General features: G+C 43.0%; 1 protein-coding gene across 10 annotated transcripts in view; it reads right to left on the bottom strand.

The window, feature by feature from the left end:
• The window catches only part of UNC5D (unc-5 netrin receptor D), a 558362-nt gene that overhangs the window by 215767 nt on the left and 320746 nt on the right, over positions 1-21849 (bottom strand). For all 10 annotated transcript variants that reach the window (XM_047717048.1, XM_047717051.1, XM_047717050.1 and 7 more), the window contains exon 3: positions 10564-10707. In XM_047717048.1, coding sequence (XP_047573004.1) covers positions 10564-10707 — 144 coding nt within the window. The remainder of the gene's footprint in view (positions 1-10563; positions 10708-21849) is intronic.

The raw sequence follows: 21849 nt of genomic DNA, 5'->3' as shown, positions 1-21849 counted from the left end.
ATTGTGGCTTCAGTGTGGAGAATGGATTTTAAGATGTTAAGAGTGAAAGCAGGGAGGAGATCATCAGGGTAAAGGAATAACAATTGTTAGTACCAATGGAAAGAAGTGGGCTGGTTCTGGATGTGTTCTGGAGATAATGTTGCTACTGGGTGGGATGTGCCTGGAAGTCAAGGATGATGCCTAGGTCTTAGCAGGAGCCCCTGAGGGGCCACTAACTGGGCCAGGAAAGACTGGAGGACAAACACAGATTTGCAGCAGTGTTGACGGCGTGAAAACCAACAGAATTCTCTTTGGCACGTATTATATTAAGGGTGCCTCCCAAATATCCAAGGATAGATGAGGTGGGCAGTGGGTAAAGAAGTCAGGAGAGGAGGTGTAAGGTCAGGGCTGAGAGTCATCCGCAGTCAACAGACAAGACCTGAAGCCATGGAGGGAAAGCTTTCACCTTGGGAGAGTCTGTGGCTTGAGAACAGAAGACGTTTCAAGAGGGAGGCTTAGAGCACCCCAATACTTAGAGGTGGGAAGAGAAGGGGAAACCTGCACAGCAAATGGAGTTGTGGGTAGTGAGAAGGAGGAAAGACAGCAACTGTCACAAAAAGCAAGCTTGGGCCCCATCCCCCAGAGAGTCCAATGCCGTGGCTCTCCAGCAAGGTCCAATCATCTTAATCTCGAAGCATCTCTCATGTGAATCTCACGTGCAGTGGGACTGGGGGGGTTCTATGCAGGAGTGCAAAGCTACCTAGTTGAACCCAAAATGCAAAGCCACCTCTTTCTGACCTCTCCGTCATGTGTTCTGCTGCTCCTGTTCCTTCTCCATCAGCTTTGAGTATAGGAAGCCTTTTAACCTTCATGCTTATATTAAATCACCGTCCATTCCTCACATGGTTAACTCTAGTCATTGCTCTAACTTCTCTCTGGGGCCAGATTTTTGGAAAAGGCTGTTCATAACACCTCTAGTTCCTCATCTCCTATTGATACCTAGATCCACCATGATCTCCTAACTCCTCCTCTCAGTACACTGCTTTGCCCAGACCCAATGAAGCCTTGAGGTGATCACATCTCACAGACTCTTCTCACTTCTTACCTTCATCTTTGGATCGCAAGGACACTAACGACCGCTGACACCTTCATACAAGTCTGCCCTCCCTCTTGGGTCTCCCAGGGCCTCTTCAACCTTTCTCCCCCCAACCTCCGTCTCCTCTGTGTCTCTTTCTCTGTTCACCCTTTAACCTTTTATAGAATTTCACTCCTGGACTGCTATTGTCTTGTTCCCCTAAATCTCTCTGGCTCAAGGAAATGGGAGGGCATGGGATTTCGAAAACAAGGCTACAACACTGCCCTGTTCATGACACTTCAGTGGCACCAGGCCCCATCTTGGATGAGTCCAAACTCAACCGAGAATTCAAACACCCTCTCTGATGTGACCCTATCTACCCCTAGTGGCATCTCCTAGTTTTTCTAAGTAGTTCATATTGTTCCATCTTTCTGTGCTTTTGCCCTGTTCTTTAAATTGTTAACCCTTCTCTTTTCTCAGATATCAACTCAGGAAGTGTATCTAAGATCTTGAGAAGCTACAATTTTCCCCTCCTATGGGCTCCCAAAACACAATGAAGTTACTGACCACTAACCATGCTTCATTGAAAATACTTTTTCCTAACACAGCCCTTCCCTAGACTGTAAACTCTTCAAAGGAAGGGATGGAATTTGATTATTGGTTGTGCCATCTAGAATATGACAGAATTATTCATGGATGGCTAACACTTCTATATGAAACTTAGCTTTCCTTTGCTACTTATCATCTAGAATGTCCTCGTTCTTGTGGAGGGATGAAAGACTAATTTAATACTATCACTAAGCTCAGAGTCCTCGAAGATTAACAAAGTTTTATTTTTGTTTTGCTTAACAGCTGTTTGCATTATCCGTCAGAAGGTTTCCTTAGTTGAGAAAATGAGAAAATGCTGTTTGCATTATCCGTCAGAAAGTTTCCTAGTTGAGATCAAATGAAATCTGTATCCTCTTCCCTGCTACACTAAAGTGTTTACAGAAATGGCCATTTTCTAGGAAGTCGAAGGTTTATTGTTACCACAAGAAGAGCAGCCTGGTGGTGCTAAAAAGGTGGTGGCCATATTTTTGCAAATTCTTCTTTGTCAAAAAATGGTCAGTAAAAGTAGCATAAAGGAATATTATTTGGGGAATCTGGTATACTCAGCTGGGCACAAGTGAAGCCAAGGAAGCACCATTTCCATCAATTCCATCCCAACCATTCTACTCTGTTCACAGATTTACAACATCTTATTATTCTCCTATGGGCAGAGGAGAACAAATTCATATCTCCCCTGCATTGATGGGCAGAGCCTAGAAAGATGGGACACGAAATGGCTTTAAAGTTTCAAGTTGCATATTCACCCAATTTAAGAAAAATTTACCTTCTATTCCTTGAATCCATGTTTATATCTGACTGACCTAAAAGGGAAATATAGCTGATTCTACAGAGAGGCAGCTTGTCCATCGGAGGCTTCTCATCTCCCCAGAACATCCCTGTGTTGTTACATGCAGGGCTGGCATTTTGAAAGACACGCGAAGTTAAAAATGAACTATTATGTAAAACGTTCCTCAATTTAGGCTTGTTCCAATGTTTTCCTATGGTTCAATACAGATTAAACATTTCTGGAAGAAACATCACTAAGTGATTCAATCTGCTCTGTCCCTCACATCGGGAGACATACACTGTAGACAGGTCCCATTACTGTGACATCAACACCCATCACTTGATAAAGATGGTAGATGGCAGGATTTTCCACTGAAAAGCTATAGATTTCCCTTTGGTAATTATTAAGTATCTTGTGGAGAGATACTTCGAGGTTATATCAATATCCTGTTACTCCTGAAACTTTCTCTAGTTTAAGCATTCGTGATACTTGTCTAAATCAATGAATATTATGATGGTGCTAAATAATGATTTTCCATTTATCCATTTATTCTACTCTAAGGAAGAGCTCTCACTTTGCACCCATTTATTTATATGTTCATTCAGTCATTTTTCAAAACACCAGTATGGATTTTTGGATTATGGACTGAGTTGTCATCTGTCATTACCAATTATTTTGATACTCAAATTGTCCCAGATTTGGCCAGTGGGAGTCCTTTCTAGTTGGCTGAGATCTCCTCTTTACATGTTCAAATTGAGGGACATTATACAAAATAACTGACATTGACGCTTCACTCAAGGTCATGCATGACAAAGGAAGACTGAGGAATTATCTGGATTAAAGAAAGCTAAAGTGACCTTTTAACTGAACATAATCCATGATGTAGGATTTTTGTTATTGTTTGAAAGGATGTTACTGAGCCACTGATGCACTACAAACCAGGTTTCAGGATTAGATGCCAGCATTGTATCCATGTTAATTTCTTCCTAACTGTACTATATCTAATTATTATTCATAATTTTACTACTAGTTAGGTCAGAAAATATCTTTGCTCTTTAAAAACAGACACAATGAAGTATTTAAGGAAAAGGGGGCATGATGTCTGCAGTTGAATCTTAAACATGTCAGAAAATAAACCATAATAGTCTACATACAAAACCATACATAAACACAGAAGGAGACACAACACCAAAGCAAAGGTGGTAAAATGTTAACATTTCAAGATTCTCAGTCAAAGACTTAGGGAGACTCTTTGTACTATACTGTAACTTCCCTGAAGTCTGAAATTACGTCAAAATAGAAAAAAACATTAAAAACCTCTATGACTGCGTACTTCACTATCCACCAAATGCAGTAATTCCTTCTAGAGAACCTCCAGCAGACATGTACCCCTTGCTGGCCTATGCACAGTTCACAAGAGAACAGGACCTGTTCTCCGAAAGAAAAACACTTTGTCAACGAACATTTCCAGTTGCCAACTTGACCCCAATCATGCATTTGAAAACTTAGAGCTTATGATGCTTCCTCTGGCTTTGGAGTAAAACAGAATGATCCTGTTCCCAATTCTACAAGGAATCAGTGTGAATGAATCCCTGATCTTTCTAGGCCAATTATTCCCTTTTTACATAAACATTACCTATATGCAGTTATTTCCTGAACCATCACATTACTGCCAGTCATAGCCAGCTTCGAGGGCATGGGGCCAGGGGCTTGCCCAGGGCCCCCTGAAAGATCCCATGTGGGTGGCTTAAAAATTTTAATGTTGAAACAAGGGGCCCACACCATCATTTTGCACCCAGTCCTGAAAATTATGTACCTAGTCCTGCTGCCATAAGCCTATGTGTAAATCAGACAAATGTGAACAGGAGCCTTGGAAAAAAATCACCTCTGTGCGGAGAAAAACCAGCCCCTGACTTCAGGTGACTGCAGTCATGTTTCAGGTACCTGATCTGGTTGGTGGGATGCAGGCTGCATTTCAACCCCCATTCCCTTCCCTGGATAGATGCTCCCATACAGTGCCCAGCTTTGTGAAGTGGATATTTAGATCTTATTATTAATTTTGAAGCTGGAGATGCTACTGGGCAGGGTGGTGTAGTGTTGGGGGGGTATCTTTGTTAATGGGCCCAGCTGGCTTGTCGGGTGCTGAGGTCAGCTAGCATTAAGGATTAGTTAACTGGGTTTCAGAGAGGAGACAACATACAAGATGGGCCTTGGATGTGGGAATTCGGTGGGAAGAGGTAGGAGTGTAAAGTGGGGCTGAAAATACACTCCAGGGAGGAGAGAGAATATGAGCACGTCACAGAGGGGAAGAGTGGGTCTCAAGTCCCAGAATCAGAGCTGGGCTAACTTAGTGGGAGCTCTGCACAGCTGCATGACTTGCTATGGGAGACAAGGCTGGAAATGTAGGTTAAGGCTGCATCTGCATGCCAGGCAGATGGGCCTCTATTTATTCCCATATGTAATGTGCTGTCAGGAGGGGGGCGGGTCACTAACAGTTTTGAGCAGGTGAAATTGTCAGAGCCATGAAGCTGAGATCCATAATGCAGATTTAATTAGATGTCTCTCTTCCACAGTTTTCAAAAAGAAACCACCACCCCCAAAAAGGAAACAAATAAAAATAATACCGTTTTCACGGTGTGCCTATAAAATTGGGTAGAGAGAGCTCCCTGGCTTTTACATGAGGTTCTCCTTTAAACTTTCCACTCATTCTTGGCACAACAGCACGGATATTTTAGGAGAACGTCAAGTAAGCAGCTTGTTTAAATTACATTCAGGATGTATATTTTATAGAGCTTTCAAAAAAAAAAAAATGAACAAAACAGTGGTTTCCTGCTGTGTTTCATTCCAGGGGGCCAACTTGCTATGGGACTATGAGAGACACAGGCTTCCCCTCTTTCGAGCCCCAGTTGGAATCTTCTAGCCCAGTAAAGGCTCAAGTCTCAAGCAGCATTTGACCGACCAAGGGTTAATGATAAAGGCAAAACATTTTGTAAGCAGATGAAGAAGAGGGAGAAAAATAGGAAAGAAAAGCAACAGCTAGGCAGCCAAATGTTCACTCATGAAAGTAAACAACTACGAATAATTGAATATTCCCAGTTTTGACAACCGTCCAGCAACAGAAGTAACAGATGCCACAGCGGCCCGGCTACCTCCAGCTGGATTGAATCAGACCAGGGAGAGAAGGCCCGTGGGAGTCCCTCCCTGGAGACGGACTTCTGCCAGCCCGGTGGGGGTGGCGTGGGGGGTAGCTTTATTTATTTATTTTTACCTTTAAGAAAATCACTTTTGAAACGGGGCCTCAGCTATTTCCAGCCCCAGGCATTTGGAAGGTGGCCAACATGTCCCTGACACAGTGTGGAATTATTAAGGAAAATACAATAGTTTAAGATGACAGGCATTTTGGCTACTAAAACAAAGCCCATCCTGTTTTCTAGAGGCTGGGTTGTGGCTTCATGTGTGTGTGCACATGCATATGTGTACACACACACACCTACACACACACACACACACACACACACACACATATATATGCATATGTGTGTGTATATATAATACATACAACTTATATGCATTGAAATATATTCAGTAAATGCAATAACATTACCATGAGGAGGAATTTACTCAGAAACAGAATGGAAAAGCAATCACTGCTTTCCTTAAGGAAACACTTCAATGCATGTGAACTTTTCTATGTTGGTTCTCAAATTCCATCCGATAGAGAGGAATCAACAGGGCTTAGTAGCAAGAGTACTGAGGAGGGGGGAAAGGGTATCCTATCTGGTTCCACGTCTGCCATCTGCTGGGTGGACCCTCGGTCAAGCCAACCTAACCTTCCTGAACATCACTTATTCAGCTATTGAAGGAGGCAGCTGGACAAATGGTTAAATCAACATTTCCCAAAGAGTGCTTCATAAAGGGGCACCTGGGTGGCTCAGTGGGTTAAAGCCTCTGCCTTCAGCTCAGGTCATGATCCCAGGGTCCTGGGATCGAGCCCCGCATCGGGCTCTCTGCTCAGTGGGGAGCCTGCTTTCTCCTCTCTCTCTCTCTCTGCCCGCCTCTCTGCCTACTTGTGATCTGTCTGTCAAATAAATAAATAAAAATCTTTTAAAAAAAAAAAAGAGTGCTTCATAAAGGTGTTTTTGGTTTTTGTGTTTGTTTTGTTTGTTTGTGGGGGCTACTTTGCTACTCAAAGTATGGCCCACTGGCAGCATCATCTAGGAACTCTTACAAATAATAGAACCTTAGACCTTGAACCGGACTTTCAGAGTCATTTTAATTGAATCACTTGTATTTTAATAAGATCCCAATTGATTTTCATGCATGTTAAAGTTTGAGAAGCACTGTCCCTGGGCAGGATATCCCAAGGTTACCTGATCACAGAATCATCTGAATAACATTGTACAAACACAGCTTCCCTGGTCCCTCCTCCAGAATTGAGTCCAACAGGCCTGGGACAGATGCCAGGAATCTACACATCTAACTGATAACCCATGTGGGTCCATGTGAAAAAAAATTATGAGTTAAATAAATAAAAAAATTGTATTTATCCTGTTTCCCTTTAAGATCAAATCATGTCTAAATGGTATCATGCCAGTGAGTTTCCTGATATTCTTGATTATCTAATATGACCACGTCAAGGCACTCCAGTCAATACATTCCTTGGCTGAAGGCCCCAACTGCCATGAAGGTTTTGCCTGCTGCAGTTTTGAAACTGTTAAATTGTGAATGCATCATCGGTTCAATATAGGAAGCATACGGAGCTCTGATGTTGAACTACAATAACTTAATGAATAATATAAAAATGATACTAATTTTGCAAAGTCCCCTCAAGACAATTGTCATCAGATTCATAAGCTACATTCATCTATCAAAATCCTTATTTAGCACATTAAGATGTCTTTAGTACTTCAAAAACCAATCTTAAAAAGAAGAAACACAGTGACAATTATATCCAATTTGGCTTTTCATTTATTGGGAATAAAGACTATCCTCATGTGCAATGTGTTATTTGCTGGGAAGTACTTGCAAATAGCAGCCAGAAATCTTATTTCAACAAAACATGAAAGTTATTAAAAAAAAGAGAGAGAGAGAGAACGCCTTCCCCTCCACTCCGCCATGAGCAAATGAAAAGAATTTCAAGCAAGGTCCTAAAGGCAGTTTTCCCCTCCACTTTTGATGCCATTAAACATAGTTAAATTTCAATTTACATTTTAATGTACACTGGTCTCCAAGTCAAATGCAATATTTAATGACAAATCATATCTTGACTTGCATAAATAATTTTAAATTAAAGGATGTGTCACTTGATACACACAAAAAATTAAAAATACATTTAAATATAGGAGACTGCCTTAACCGTATAACATAGGTTTAATGATCAATTTTTTTTAACTTAGAAATCACATGCTTATCATATTCTCATGTGCATATCATATACAAGAATAACAAAATGATTTTTTTAATCCCTGAAGAGACTGGGAAGATTATTACCACAAAAGTATCAGATGATTCAAAAAAGGCAGGAAATGATATAACAGGGTTTTCCATTTGTCGTGTTCTTTGGTCCTATCCTGCTTGGCAGAGCTAGATCCTAAGGCTGCCTGAGAATGGGATTTTTAGAGTCTATATAGCCATAACCTACAGAAAATTTGCTACAACACTACAATTATAATTCCGTGCAATTAGTTTCAGTAAGTAGTAAGACACCTACTGAAAGGGATTCCATTTCTCAAGTATGTCTTTAAACAATAGCTAATGATTGAGAAGGGCCAACTCTCTGTGCCAAGTAGAAATTTATACACTTTCTAGTTATCGATACGTGTAACCCTCGCAATAATTCAATGAACTAGGCACCCGTTTATCACTGGAGACATTAAGACACAGAGAGATGAATAACTTGTCCACCATCACAAAACCAACTATGGGAACTGAAAACTGAGAGGAATGAAGCACCTGGCTTCAGTGACAGGGGACACTGGAATTGCAGGTGCAACGTCCCACGTTAGAGTGAGGTTGACATGTAGAACAGCCAAGTACCTGGACGGATACGGTGTACATGATCAAAGGTTATGGGACATGAACAAAGGAGAGATAGGACCATTCTTTGCCAAACTTTGTAAGCGAGGGGAAAACCCCTGAAGGAGCTTTCTGGCAAGCAGGCGACAATCAGAAATGAAGGGAGCAAGTGTGGAGGTGAGAGAGCCTGGAGGGGACAGATCAGTGAGATGTAAATCAAAAAGAATAGGTCATGGGGGCCTCAGAGACATGGAGGAAGAGGAGGACTGGGAAAAGTGATGCGGAGAAGCCGCACATGGAGGGAAGCCATGATGAAAACCCCTGTGCTGTTTGGCCTTTTTTTCAGAGACACAGAAAGAGCCTGGAAGATAATCTGCATCCCCCTGACGAGGGTCAAAGATGGCGACTAGCCTAGCCAAAGCCAGGTGGGGATCACAGAGCTGGTGGTGTTAAGAAAGGAAGAGTAAAAATTGAACATACTGTTCCCTCTCTCAGCTGACCTCCACTTTAGAGTCATAAAATATTTGTTGGCTAAAACTAACTAAATAACTATAGGAAAATGGTTCCCCGTGGCTCTTACATCAAGAGCACAGCTCACGCAATGACCTCTTCTCCTTGGCCTACCAGGGCCCAGTCAACACTCAGGAAAGGGCCTCCCAAATTGCCAGTATAGTGAAGGTGAAATGCATATTTTGAGAAGAAGATTTCATTTCCCAAGAAACATAAATGTCTCTGCAAATAGCAATTCATTCCTATTCTCAATCCCTAAACCATCGACATCTGCTATGAATTCCTTGAGTCCTCAAATAAATCCCCCTTGTCCCGTATTCTTTATGGCACTCTCAAAAGGCAGCATTTGAATAAAACAACAATAACCAAGTCTGCCCTCCTTCTCTCAATTTCTTTCCAGAGGAGCTTTTACACTCTTGGGCTCACAAAGGAGGTTTTATGGGGACCTGTCGGGGTGGGATAATGGGGTTAGGGGAATGAAGACATCTTAAAGGAGGAGAAAGGAAGTTCCTATACTTCTAAATATGTTTGAGATGATAAAAACACTGATGCTGAAATATGATGAAGAAATCTTGGACTCTCCTGAGGAGCAATTTTCTTTTCTTTTTTATTTTCCCTTCTTCAAGCATCTTTTTTTTCTTCTTTTTTTTTTCCTTTTTTGGAGTTCTCCGTGGGTCAAACACATGCAGTTTTATTTTTTTTTTAAGATTTTATTTATTTATTTGACAGAGAGAGATCACAAGCAGGCAGAGAGGCAGGCAGAGAGAGAGGAGGAAGCAGGCTCCCTGCTGAGCAGAGAGCCCGATGTGGGGCTCGATCCCAGGACCCTGAGATCATGACCTGAGCCGAAGGCAGCGGCTTAACCCACTGAGCCACCCAGGCGCCCCCAAACACATGCAGTTTTAAACCCCATTTCCATGTATTAAGATTCAGAAACAAGGTTTTTTTTTTATAATTTTTTTTAAAGATTTTATTTATTTATTTGACAGATGGAGATCACAAGTAGGCAGAGAGGCAGGCAGAGAGAGAGGAGGATGCAGGCTCCCCGCTGAGCAGAGAGCCTGATGCGGGCCTCGATCCCAGGACCCTGAGATTATGACCTGAGCTAAAGGCAGAGGCTTTAACCCAGTGAGCCACCCAGGCGCCCCAGAAACAAGAGGTTTAATAGTAGGCTATAAAAATCCCGATCTTTAATGTCTTATTTTTGCAGGTTTGCTGGAAAGAGCAGTAAACAGTCACTGCTCACCTCTTTCCATCAATGCCCCTTGAACTTCGTCACTGATAACGAACAGCAGAACGCATTCACCTGAGGTGTTTTTCCTCCCAGGAACCGATTTTCCTGGCATTGTGGAGACACCTGCACTCTGAGGGTCTAGGCAGAATCTCTTCACCTAACTGATTGGCTGATTGTACTCCAGAGGAAATTATCAAACATTTAAAATACAACTTTAAAAGAGTAAATTTAACAGGGATAGCAATCGTTGATCGTTTCTTGACGTCTGCTAATCTCTATTCTACAGAAGCCCCCAATGCATCCCAAGCCCATTTGGCGGCACTGAACTCTGGCCCGCAGTCCTACCAGACAAGACCATCCCCCCAATGTACTCACAAGCTATGCGCACGGAGGCCTTCCTGCTTTTGGAGGTCCCCAGGTGGCTCCAGGCCACGCACTGGCACCAGTAGTCCTCGGGCCCGTGGAAATCCTCTACCTGCTGTCTGGTGACGTTGATGAACACCTCCCGGACCTTCAAGCCTGGTGGGGAGACAGAGCACATCCACTGAGGCCGCTGCCGTTTCCGATCAGAAAGTTGAGGCTAGCCAAACATTTTCCTGTTAATTACACAATTCTTTTTTTAATCAAGGCAAGGTTTTAATTACTCTGACAATAATATATTGCTGCTAATTAAATTCCAACAGCTGAGTAGGCTGGAAAGCAGGAGTGTGAAGTATTACCCACCAACGTGGGTCTAATACAATATAATAATTTTCACAGGATCTCAATTGGTGCTTCTTCTTGGTCTTTCTTAGGATGAAACCTACGATGAGGAATGTAGTATCACTAACTTCTGGGATTCTAGAAGGTAGAGAGGCCTCAACCCATGGACCCCAGAGATGTATTCCAGGTAGTTCTAAATGGCCCTCCCCCTGACACAGCAGCGGGCAGGGGTCTAACAGTGTGGCTTAGGAAGAAGAGGGAACCGTGATCATGTGCAAACGGGCAGGGAAACCCAGTTAAGGCCAATCCTCGGTTTTAAAAGCTTTGGACAACAAATGAGACACAGACAAATTAAACTAAGTTAGTCTCAAAGCCCTGTCACGAGAGCCCAGGAAGGCCCTCTAGCAGGGGCCATCTGGTAGGGAAGGAAGGAAAGGCTCTTACTGGAAAAGGAGCTGAGGCTACGTGTGCAAAATAAGATAAAACTAAGACAGCCTTCATGTTTATTATTATAATCTTAATGTTTATTATTATAATTCATTACTTTGTATCCTCCTGAGAAGTTAGAAAACATGCTGGGTCTTTCTTACAAGGGAGTGTGAGTTTCTTCCAACCCCCTGACCCAGGACGATCATCAGCCTTCCTCGCTCTGGGGAGCACAGTCACCTTGCATAGACTGCCAAGGATGAAAGAGGACACTCCTTACTACTCCTACCAGCTCCGTCATCATGAGCCACAGAGCAGTCCTGACAGTCCGTGTGCTCGCTCTGTCCAGCCAGCATGCTAAGTCTGTAACTTGCCCTGGGGTAGGCGGTCTGGGAGAAAAAGAGGCCATGCCGACTGAATTCCGTCGACATACTTAGCATCACGATAAGCCTTTAACCTCGTCACTCACTACATTTTCACAACACACAGAAGCAGGAGAAACTCTCGCATCCCCACTAGGCAGTCTGAAGAACCGCCTTAGACGAATTCATTTGTCTGCAGTTACATGGTCTGATAATGGCAGATCTGGGGTTTGAATCTGGATCTGTCTTCCTGAAAACCCAGCCCACGTACAGGTCTGTCTCAAAAATTAAAATTCTGTCCTTGTATTTTAGGTGCTTATACTTCATTACGGAAATAAGACTAATGCAGGGAACATTTAAAGAAAAATTAGGTGCACAATTGTGCTTTTCCCTTTAAATTCAAAAGGAATTCACGGGACAGAATCATCAGTGTAATTAAATGAGCCGGGGGCTCCTGATGGAGGAGGTGGAGCGTGATTCTATCCTGGGTGGTGACAGGATTTAAAGAACAAGAAGACGGGTGTAGGATTGGTCAAGGCTGAGGAGACACTTCTGTCTCCCCGATCCACAGCATGTTACTTACAGTGTGTGATGAGAGAGAGTTTTATGACCACATAAATCACCGTGGGGAATGGGAGTTAGACTCTCTCAATTCTGAGAAAGGACCACATACAAAAAATCAGCCTGATGACAGTTGACAAGCCATGTTTCCCAGTTTGGGCCAGTGCAGAAGGAGCCTTTTTTGCCTGGCAGAGATGTGAGTGTCCCAAAAGCTGTGCCCCTTTCCTAAAGAGGAAAGAAGCCTTAGAGGGGTTCTGAAGGGCAGTAGTGTTTTCGTCTTTGCACTTAAAGAAATACAAAGTATGAGAGGGAGGAAAAGGTGAGGAGGTGGTGGGGTTGGCGGGTGAAAGAGACCAGGAGAATCAAAATCATGCCATCGGACAAAGCAGGATGGTTAGGACAGAAAGTAAATGGGAGCGTGGTGGCACATGCTGGGGATTTAAAAGTAAGTTGAAATAAACAAAACTAAGGAGCTGGGCTTCGAACAGAGGGCTTGTGTACTCTTTTTCTTTTTGATCCGAGGCAAACAGTGGATAATTTACTTTGACTAGTGCAAGGGAAGGGAGAGAACACCCAATCACTGCACCCAGGTGTCAGAGGTCCTGTCACAGGATGAAGGTACCTACTGAGACAGATTATGCCCACCATTTAGGGATCAGGGGTCTCTCAGAGAAGCATTCAATTATAAGCTTGAGAAATCTGCTTGTCCTTCTGTCCCTTCCCCTGCTCGCTCGTACTTGCTCTTTTGCAAATAAATTTTTTAAAAATCTAGAAATGTGTTCAAGCTAATGGGGACCTATTCTATTCTATGTATTTATTCATTCCCAATCTTATGAGAACATCTAAGTTACCAGCTTCATCTAGGTTGGAAATGGAGACAAACACCCCCTTCAAGATGGTTCAGGATGATCCTGTTTATGAAGTAGGGAGTTTTGACATCAAAACATCAAAACTTGCTATGATTTCCTCTAGGCACACGGTGGTTTTTGTTTAAGATTTTATTTATTTATTTGACAGACAGAGATCACAGGTAAGCAGAGAGACAAGCGGAGAGAGAGGAGGAAGCAGGCTCCCTGCTGAGCAGAGAGCCCAATGTGGGGCTCGATCCCAGGACCCTGGGATCATGACCTGAGCCGAAGGCAGAGGCTTTAACCCACTGAGCCACCCAGGTGCCCCTAGGCACACAGTGTTTTAAGGGTACCCAGGGTTTGTTTTACTGAGGTGTGGTAAGGTGCACATCAGATGGAAACAACCATCCTGAAAAGGAGACATTTACACTCAGAAATCCCTAGAGACAATAGGCAGAACATACCATGCAGGACCAACCGGGGGACGCTAGGAGGCAGAGGGGTATGGGGGAAAGAGGGGCGAGAGCCTTTACTGTGGTTCCCATGGGAACTGGCTGGGCAAACAGGCTTAGAATTGGCTCCTTTGAAAACTTCAGTGGGCTCTGGCCATCCTTAGCTGCCAGGTACCTGATGCTGAGAGCGAGGACAGGGGACTATCGCCCTGGAGTCTAAGAGCTTAATACAAGAAGTGGTTAAGGGGACGGGCTTTGGATTGGTTGGTTTGAAAGGCACTCTCACAAGCCAGTTGTTGGCTTTCTCTGGGAATCAGCCAGCCCTCTAGCTGGACAGTCCCTCCAGGAGCAGCACTACCCCAAGACGTCATGGTATCAGATACAGAAACTAAACACAGACACACAGACAAAGAGAGAGACAGCTGCATATTTGCTTTGGGAAATATAAACTGTAGACCACTGACGGTCCCCGCGAAGGTCCTCACTGATCCCACCACCATCTTAGGAGACTAACTGCTGGTGAACACCCATGTGGAAGTTAACAGTTTCAATGTTAGGATGGCTCCGTTACAAGTCCTTCTCAGAGGCTCTCCCAGAGGATCAGAGAAGCCAAATGAATATAACCCAACTATTTCTAAACACGGTGCATTTCCCCAGCAGGGAGCATCGGGGTGACAGGCTTAAGAGGCCCAAGTACATCATCACCCCCAGACCCCCAGATACACTGTCTGGATGAGACCTTCTTACCACAGGAAGCCTCCAGTCTTGTCAAGTCACTCCCTCTAGGAGAACTCATGGAAAACCATGAATACTTTCTATTATACTTATCTCTACCACGACAGAAATAATTCTACTGAATAAAAAAATTTTAAATAGTGTATTCTCTCTCCAATCTCCATTCTAGCTGTCTAGTGATATATATACACACACACGCACACACAACTGTGCGCGTGACAAACATCCATGGGAAGCAGCTCTATTTCAGGACATCTCCACCCACTCCCCTCCACCATGGTTCTTCCAGTGGGGGCTGCAGAGATGGCCATCCACTCCGAGACCTCCAGAGATAACCGCTAACTTGTCCGTGGAAAATGCGAGCAGGGCGCCAAACTCCCAGGCAGACAGAAGATGTCTCTTAAATAAGAGCCCTGCTGTACCTGAGAACTCGTGCAACTCTAACAAGCATGGAAAAGTCCAACCCTTTAAATTATTGTGTAAATTATAACCATCAGCCTTTGTTATGGACTAGAGTCTTCCAGAATATAAAAATATGACTATGGGATGGATATGCTAATCAGCTTTCTCTGCCGTCGGATGGTTCAGCTGTATGGAGACTAACGTTGGCAGTGGATGAATAATTGCTCTGCATGTACTAAACATAACAGAGCAGCACAGAACTTCATCATTTGTCAGCTTTATTTGTTTAAATGAGAAAAATGCTGACAGCAGTTATTGCTGTAATCCCCTTATTTATCAGATAGAAAACACTAGTTACTCTTAGCAGGTCTAATCCTGTTGGGAGACTAAAAGTTACAGAATTTTCAAACTAATTGAAGGAAGACGCTTTAGTGTTCCAAGAAGAGAAATGCAGAAGACAGCGGCGGGGGGAGGGGGGGGCGCGATGTTTCGAGAAAAAGGAGGAAAATCATTTCTTCCTGTCCAACGTCTAATAAAAGGGCTCTGTAGCCTTAGTCTTAACTTGTGGCATGGAGAAGAAAGAGGAGAACATTCAGCACCATGCCAACCGCAGCCTGGCACCTAACAGCTGTCCCACGCTTTTTATCTACTGCTCATTAGCACACTTCCACAAAGCACCGAGGTAGCATCCTGCCGTGGGGACGGTTGTCAACCTGCTCTCACATATACCTGTTGATGGGCACTTGGGGAGGAACTGGACCCAGCTCTCTGACACTTGCCGCCCCTCATGGGTTCTTGTCCGTCAGTCTTTCGGCGGTCCCTCTGTAATGCTTGGCTTAACTACACTGGATAACCGGATTCAAGACGGGAAGTTAAGGACCCCACTTCCTCCTCGGAGATATCATTCATATCTGAAAACCACACGGAAGATGTCAAAAGCTAGCAAACCAGGTTTTGGTGAATTGTTTTTTCATCCAAGGCTCTGATGCCCTTTCCCTGGACCAGGGTAGCTCAGTGTTTCTCCAATCCGATGCTTCGTTTTCCACATCATAGTGTTTCATGATTGGGGATGATTCGTCAAGAGAATGAGGATATTGCTTTCTGTACACAAAGCTCAAAAACAAACAAAACCCCACCAACTTATTTGCAGTATAGCTTCATGGGTAGCATAGGGCCTTCCTCAATTCTTCAGAAGAGGAGAAGAAAAATATCAAACTCCTCCTGAAAAGCAACCATCTCTTATTCAGGAACCCGCTTTAATGAACCATCATTTGTTGAGGTGTCTCAGTCCCCTCTGAGATAGTCCCTCCTTACTCCACGGTGTCCTGAGAAGACAGGAAACAACCCATTCTGCTGGAGGAAGGGAGTCTACCACTTCGACAAGGGGCTCTTCCACGTCCAGGGCTAGAGGCTCGAAAGCAGGCTTCCACAATGAGAAGCTTCCCCATATTTTGAATAACATCACTATTATCATTACTGATTATTATACCTTTCTACAGCCCTTGACTTTTACTAGTGCCATCACATGCATGACCTTATTTCTTCCTAACACCGCGTTATTATTGTTTCTGTTCTTATCTTGCCACAAGTCCCCACATCATAGGAAACCTATCAAAGATGTTACACGGTTGGCAACATACATTATTTGAGAACAGTAACCCAGAGCATCAAAAGTGCCTGCCCCTCAGCCAGGAGCTGAGGATACTGTGACAAAGTAGATGCTTAAGATTTTTTTTTTTAAGATTTTATTTATTTATCTGAGAGATAGCGACAGAGATCAGAGGAGAAGCAGACTCCTCACTGAGCAGGGAGCCCAACTTGGGGCTCGATCCCAAGACCCTGGGATCATGACCAGAGATGAAAGCAGATGCTTAACCCACTGAGCCACCAGGCACACCCCTCCCTACCCCACCTTTTTTTAAAGATTAGATGCTCAAGATTCTTGCCCTAGAGATGCTTACAGGCTAGAGGGGGAGACCTCTCAACTTGCCCCAACAACAGGGCAAGAAAACCACCATGGCAGGAGTGCAGACCGCTTAGGACCACACGGGAGTGGCTTCCCACTTCTTGGCGGCACTAGAAGCTTCATTCCACCTGGGACTAGAAGTCTCTCCCCTTATCTAGTTAGAACGACGTCTAAAGCAAGGCTCTCGTAAGGACACATGAATCGGGACACGGAACTGAAGTTTCAAAAGTCTGAGATATCAGGGAAGCATTTTCACAGAAGCGTGCCTCCATTTCTTTGGGGACCGTAGATCTCTTCAGGCCAACACACTATTGAAAATAGTATGTTAAATGTAGATAATTAAAAGGTAGAACCATATTTCATTTTACTGGCAGATGCTTAATTAGGGCTAAATGTCTTTTGCCACTTCATCCTAGCAACAAGATTGAAATGTATTTTGATTAAAAAAAATAGTAATCCTTTGAATGTGCACGATGCCTAATGAATACTCTTTAGTTGCCCCCAGATAATAACCACTCCACGGATTCCTCAGAAGTACCACAAGTTCAGTGTTAAGTACAGAAACTCAGAATACGCTCGAGCTCTCCAGTTTCTTCCACACCAGAGATTAGAATTAATCAGCACAGAGGTGTCTGGCAGACGAAAGCAAATTAACTTGATAGCGTTGTCTGATAGCAGAGAGAGGGAAACTCGGGAGCCCAGAGTAGACACAGTAGAGTTATTTAGAGGACAGCACCCCATGAAGGATCCCTGAAGGATCCCTCACACATCACACTCACAGCTTCGTGGGCAACAGTCATGACATTTCCAACCTTGCCGCCCCAATCAGTGACTTTTCCTTTCCAGCAGTCACTCCGATTACCTGCTGTGAGTAGATCATGCCCTGAGGCCAGGGTCTGTATCATACTTTTACCTCCCACAGTGCTACCATTGGCTCAGAGAATAACATAAAGCTTGGGCAAAACAAAGCAATGAAACGCAAGCCAGGAACAAATTCTTCCACGAGAGACCAATATTTGCCTCTTAATATTATCAGTCCTTTTGTCTTTTTGGATTTATAAAAGTTCCCAATTTTCTATTTGTTTTTGGAAAAGTAATCAACAGCCACTTGCTCCACTAAAAAAGAAAGAAAGAAAGAAAGAGCCGCCATTTTAGATATATCCTTTTGAAAGCTAACCTTGACTGACCACTGGCTAGATACCAGGCCCTCAGACTATGTAATCCTCATAACAATTTCATGGCGTAGGAGCGCCTGGGTGGCTCAGTGGGTTAAAGCCTCTGCCTTCAGCTCAGGTCATGATCCCAAAGTTCTGGGATCGAGCCCCTCATTGGGCTCTCTGCTCAGCAGGAGCCTGCTTCCTCCTCTCTCTCTCTGCCTGCCCCTCTGCCTGCTTGTGATCTCTGTCTGTCAAATAAATAAAATCTTTAAAAAACAAACAAACAAAAAAAACAGTTCCATGGGGTAGATACAATTATGGCTATTTTACACTTGGGAAAACTGAGGTACAAGGCAGCGAGGAAACATATGTACCAGAAAGACTCCATAAAGGGAGAGCCAGATTTCAAACAAACGTGGTACCATCTAACACTGATAGCACATGCTCTTAACCACTATCGTCTTCAGGGTTTCTTTTAGATTCTTATCATTCCTACTTCAAACATACTTCTGAGTGCTGTATGAATAGAAAAAATGGGAAAAGTCCGAAGGCACTGGTAAAGAATTTAGTGTTTACAACATTGCCGGTCCCTATCAGGAACTGTTATTAACAATTACATAAATGGAGGCGCCTGGGTGGCTCAGTCATAAAGCGTCTGCCTTGGGCTCAGGTCATGATCCCAGGGTCCTGGGATCAAGCCCTGCATCGGGCTCCCTGCTCCACAGGAAACCTGCTTTCTCTCTCCCATTCCTCTTGCTTGTGTTCCTGCTTTCACGGTCTCTCTCTCTCTGTTAAATAAGTAAATACAATCTTTAATTAAAAAAAAAACCAATTACATAAACGGTGAGCTGCTTTCCATCTCTAATAAGGATGGAGTGAGTGCAAATGCACACCAACACTTTGTATCTAAGGTCAAACTGGACACAAGAAACAAGGTCTTTATACTCTGTCACAAGTTTAGGGAAGAATTCATACTATTTTCCTGAAAACTTTGTAACAATAGGTCAGTCCTCTCTGAGAAGCAGAGTGATGAACAAGATGAAATCTGGGTGGGATGGAAGAACATTTCTATAAAAGTGAGTTTTAAACCCACAAACTGTCAATGGAACACCTGAGAGATGGATTATTTCTGCGTTATGTGAACTAAAATATATGCTTCCCAAATGTACCTTGGTGATTTGTGAATCATCGAGGGTAACTTCAAAATTAATGGTTTTCTGGAAAAAGCTCTATTCAAATCCCCATCACTAGCACAGCAAAGTTCTTGGATACAAACTTTAAAGATTTAATACATTTTTATTTCTACTCTTCTCCCTTTTCTCAACACAATCCATTAACCTTTTATCCCCAGAGAGGGACTCCAGTTGTTTAAGAAGGAAATCACAAACAATGAAAGCTCTGAAATGATATTCTTTAAGAAAAATATTAGTTTACCGGAGTTGAGACTTTTCCCATAACACATTGGAATACGCATTATTTCACTCATTAGAGTTCAATATCTCCAAGGTAGAATAAGATAAGAGCCATGGAGCGTTGTTAAGGGAACCCCTGTTTTTATTGAACAATAAAGAAGTGGTTTTGCTTATTGATAACTCGAGCTTCCCACAGGCTGCATTAACTTGATTGCCAAGGACGTATTTTGCTGGTTCTTGTTGGTTGTTTTTCGGGGGGTGTTTGTGTGTGTGTGTTTGCCTGTTTGTTACGTTAAATATCTTAATTTCTCTGGTACTGAACACTCCCCGCCTATTTATCAGGGGCGCGATTCCCCGGTTGGGATTACCTCTCAACTCCAGATGTTAACAGAGGAAAAACACCAGGAAGAAGAGTTCCCATATTTCCAAATGAAATGAGGCAGAACAAATGAAAGAGGACCCTTGGCTTGTGCACAGAACTGAAAGGGTACATTACTAAGAGGTATAGCCATGTCTGTGCAAACACAGTAACTCATGTCAAATAAATTGTGCCTTTTGCAGGAAAGAACTCTAGCTCTGGGTTTTCCAAGCTAAATTGCGTGAAAACACACAATCCTTTTTCTTCTTATTTGAACTCTTAGATGACGGGGCCAAATTACCAGAAAGACCAAAGGCATTTTGCAGCCTTTAACAACTGCAAGGACTTATTGCTTCCAATTTGGAAATACAAAAGATTCCGTGTCTACTCCAAACACTCCTGGGTCTTACGCATTTCCCATTAGTACTTTGAAGGAAGAAAATGTTAAGCAAAAAGAATATCAAAATTTTCTGGGAGTGCTGAAACAGGGAACATGTTGGCCAAAGATACATAAGCAGTTATGACCAACTTCCTACAAGAACACAGACAATTCTCTACCACCGCTCAAATGTGGTCCTACTGTCCTTCGTCTATTGGCATCCTTCCCTCTTACTAGAGTGGCAGGAGTTATTTTGCAAACTCAATCAAAAGCCATTAAGTCAAGCCCTGTGCTTGAGCTCAGCCTTGAAGAGCTCAAGGGAAGCAATGCATCTATTTTTCAATACCAGAGGCCATTTTGTTTCCAACTTTAATTGCCCTTATGTATTGGTCTGGCCTACACTCCTCTTGCTCCACTTTCCACTATTCCTCTATTAATACCGACCTTAGGAAACATAATTGCAGTGCGTAGTAGACAGCAATTTTCATTAAGTACAGAAGAAAACTGTTCAGGGAGAGACAGCTTTTTTTTTTCCCCCTATTGATTCAACCAAAATGACTTGGAAGAAAAGGTTGTGCTTATTAAATTCTTTTCAGAAAGGTAGCTGCTAAAATATAAGTTCTTTCTCAACAAAAAATTGGTATATAATCTCTTCAGGTTTCGTCATTTAGGAAGTTGTGTTCTTCCCAGTTCCTTTGAAATTTGTGACTTTTATTGGTCTTTTTGTTCTCCCAACCCCCCCCCCTTTTTTTAAGTGGAGAGGGGAGATTTTACATGGAAACAGAGAATGTAATCAGCGCTGCTATCTGCAAGACATGGAGTTGCCTAGCAATGCCAGAGAAGTTAAAAGGGGGAAGCAATAGCAAAACACAACATTGCAAAATTACAAGAGGGCACAGTGTTAAATTGGCTTGCAATACTTATCAAGAGGTCTTTCTAGGAGAATGGATATAGGATTTTCTAGGAGTGGTATCAAAAAATACCCAGCCATTTTTCAGTGTTCTTCCTAGCTTTCATTTAGAGTTTACCCAATGGGATTCCGCTATTTTGAGTTCATTACTGGACAAAATCTAGGCCAGAAGCATCTGACAATAAAACACAGAGCCTCACTGTGCCCCTGGTACTTGAGTCCTTTCCAGTTGGACTAATTGAAGATATATAAGCCTTTCATATTTTCCCATTGTTTTATAGGCTTTTGCTCCCATGGCAAATGCTGTTCCCTTCATTGCCTTCTCCCAGATTTCAGAGACCTCCTTTGAAGTTTCACATCAAGATAAATGGGGCTGCTTTGTTTGGGAACCAGTCTCTCCCAACACAAGGAGTATCCAAGATCCCAACCCTGGGAACACAGAAGAAGAAACTTTGCTGACACCAAGATTTGATTTGTCTTCCTCCTTTGCCTTGATTATGCCAAATCCTTTTTTTTTTTTTTTTAAGAGGGAGACTATACCTTGTAATGTATATCTCTAGGTCTTCAGTTGCTATAAACTTGTCTTTAACAGTGCCAGAAACATGGCCTAGAATAAAGGATTAGCCCTCACAGAGATGGCAGAAATGATGAAGGGTAAAGAAATCCCAATGGGATAGCTATGGGATTACACACTTGAGAAACAGAAATATGAAACAGGCTCATGATGGAAAACGAGGAGCCATGTGCTGAAACCCATCCTTATGTCAGTAAGTGAACTTGTCAATATCAAGACTAGGAAGGAGAACGGGAAACTGTAGGTAAACGTGGCTTATAAGTATGGAAAAAGTATATCTGAAGTAGAAAGCAGAGATCTGGGTTCTATTTTGTTTTTCTAAGATTTTATTTTTAAGTAATCTCTATGCCCAATGTGGGGTTCGAACTCACAACCCTGAGATCAAGAGCTGTACGTTCCACTGACTGAGCCAGCCAG

This window comes from Lutra lutra, chromosome 2 (genome assembly GCF_902655055.1).
Source record: "Lutra lutra chromosome 2, mLutLut1.2, whole genome shotgun sequence".
Classification (NCBI taxonomy): domain Eukaryota; kingdom Metazoa; phylum Chordata; class Mammalia; order Carnivora; family Mustelidae; genus Lutra; species Lutra lutra.
This window is presented reverse-complemented; position numbering and strand designations above follow the sequence as displayed.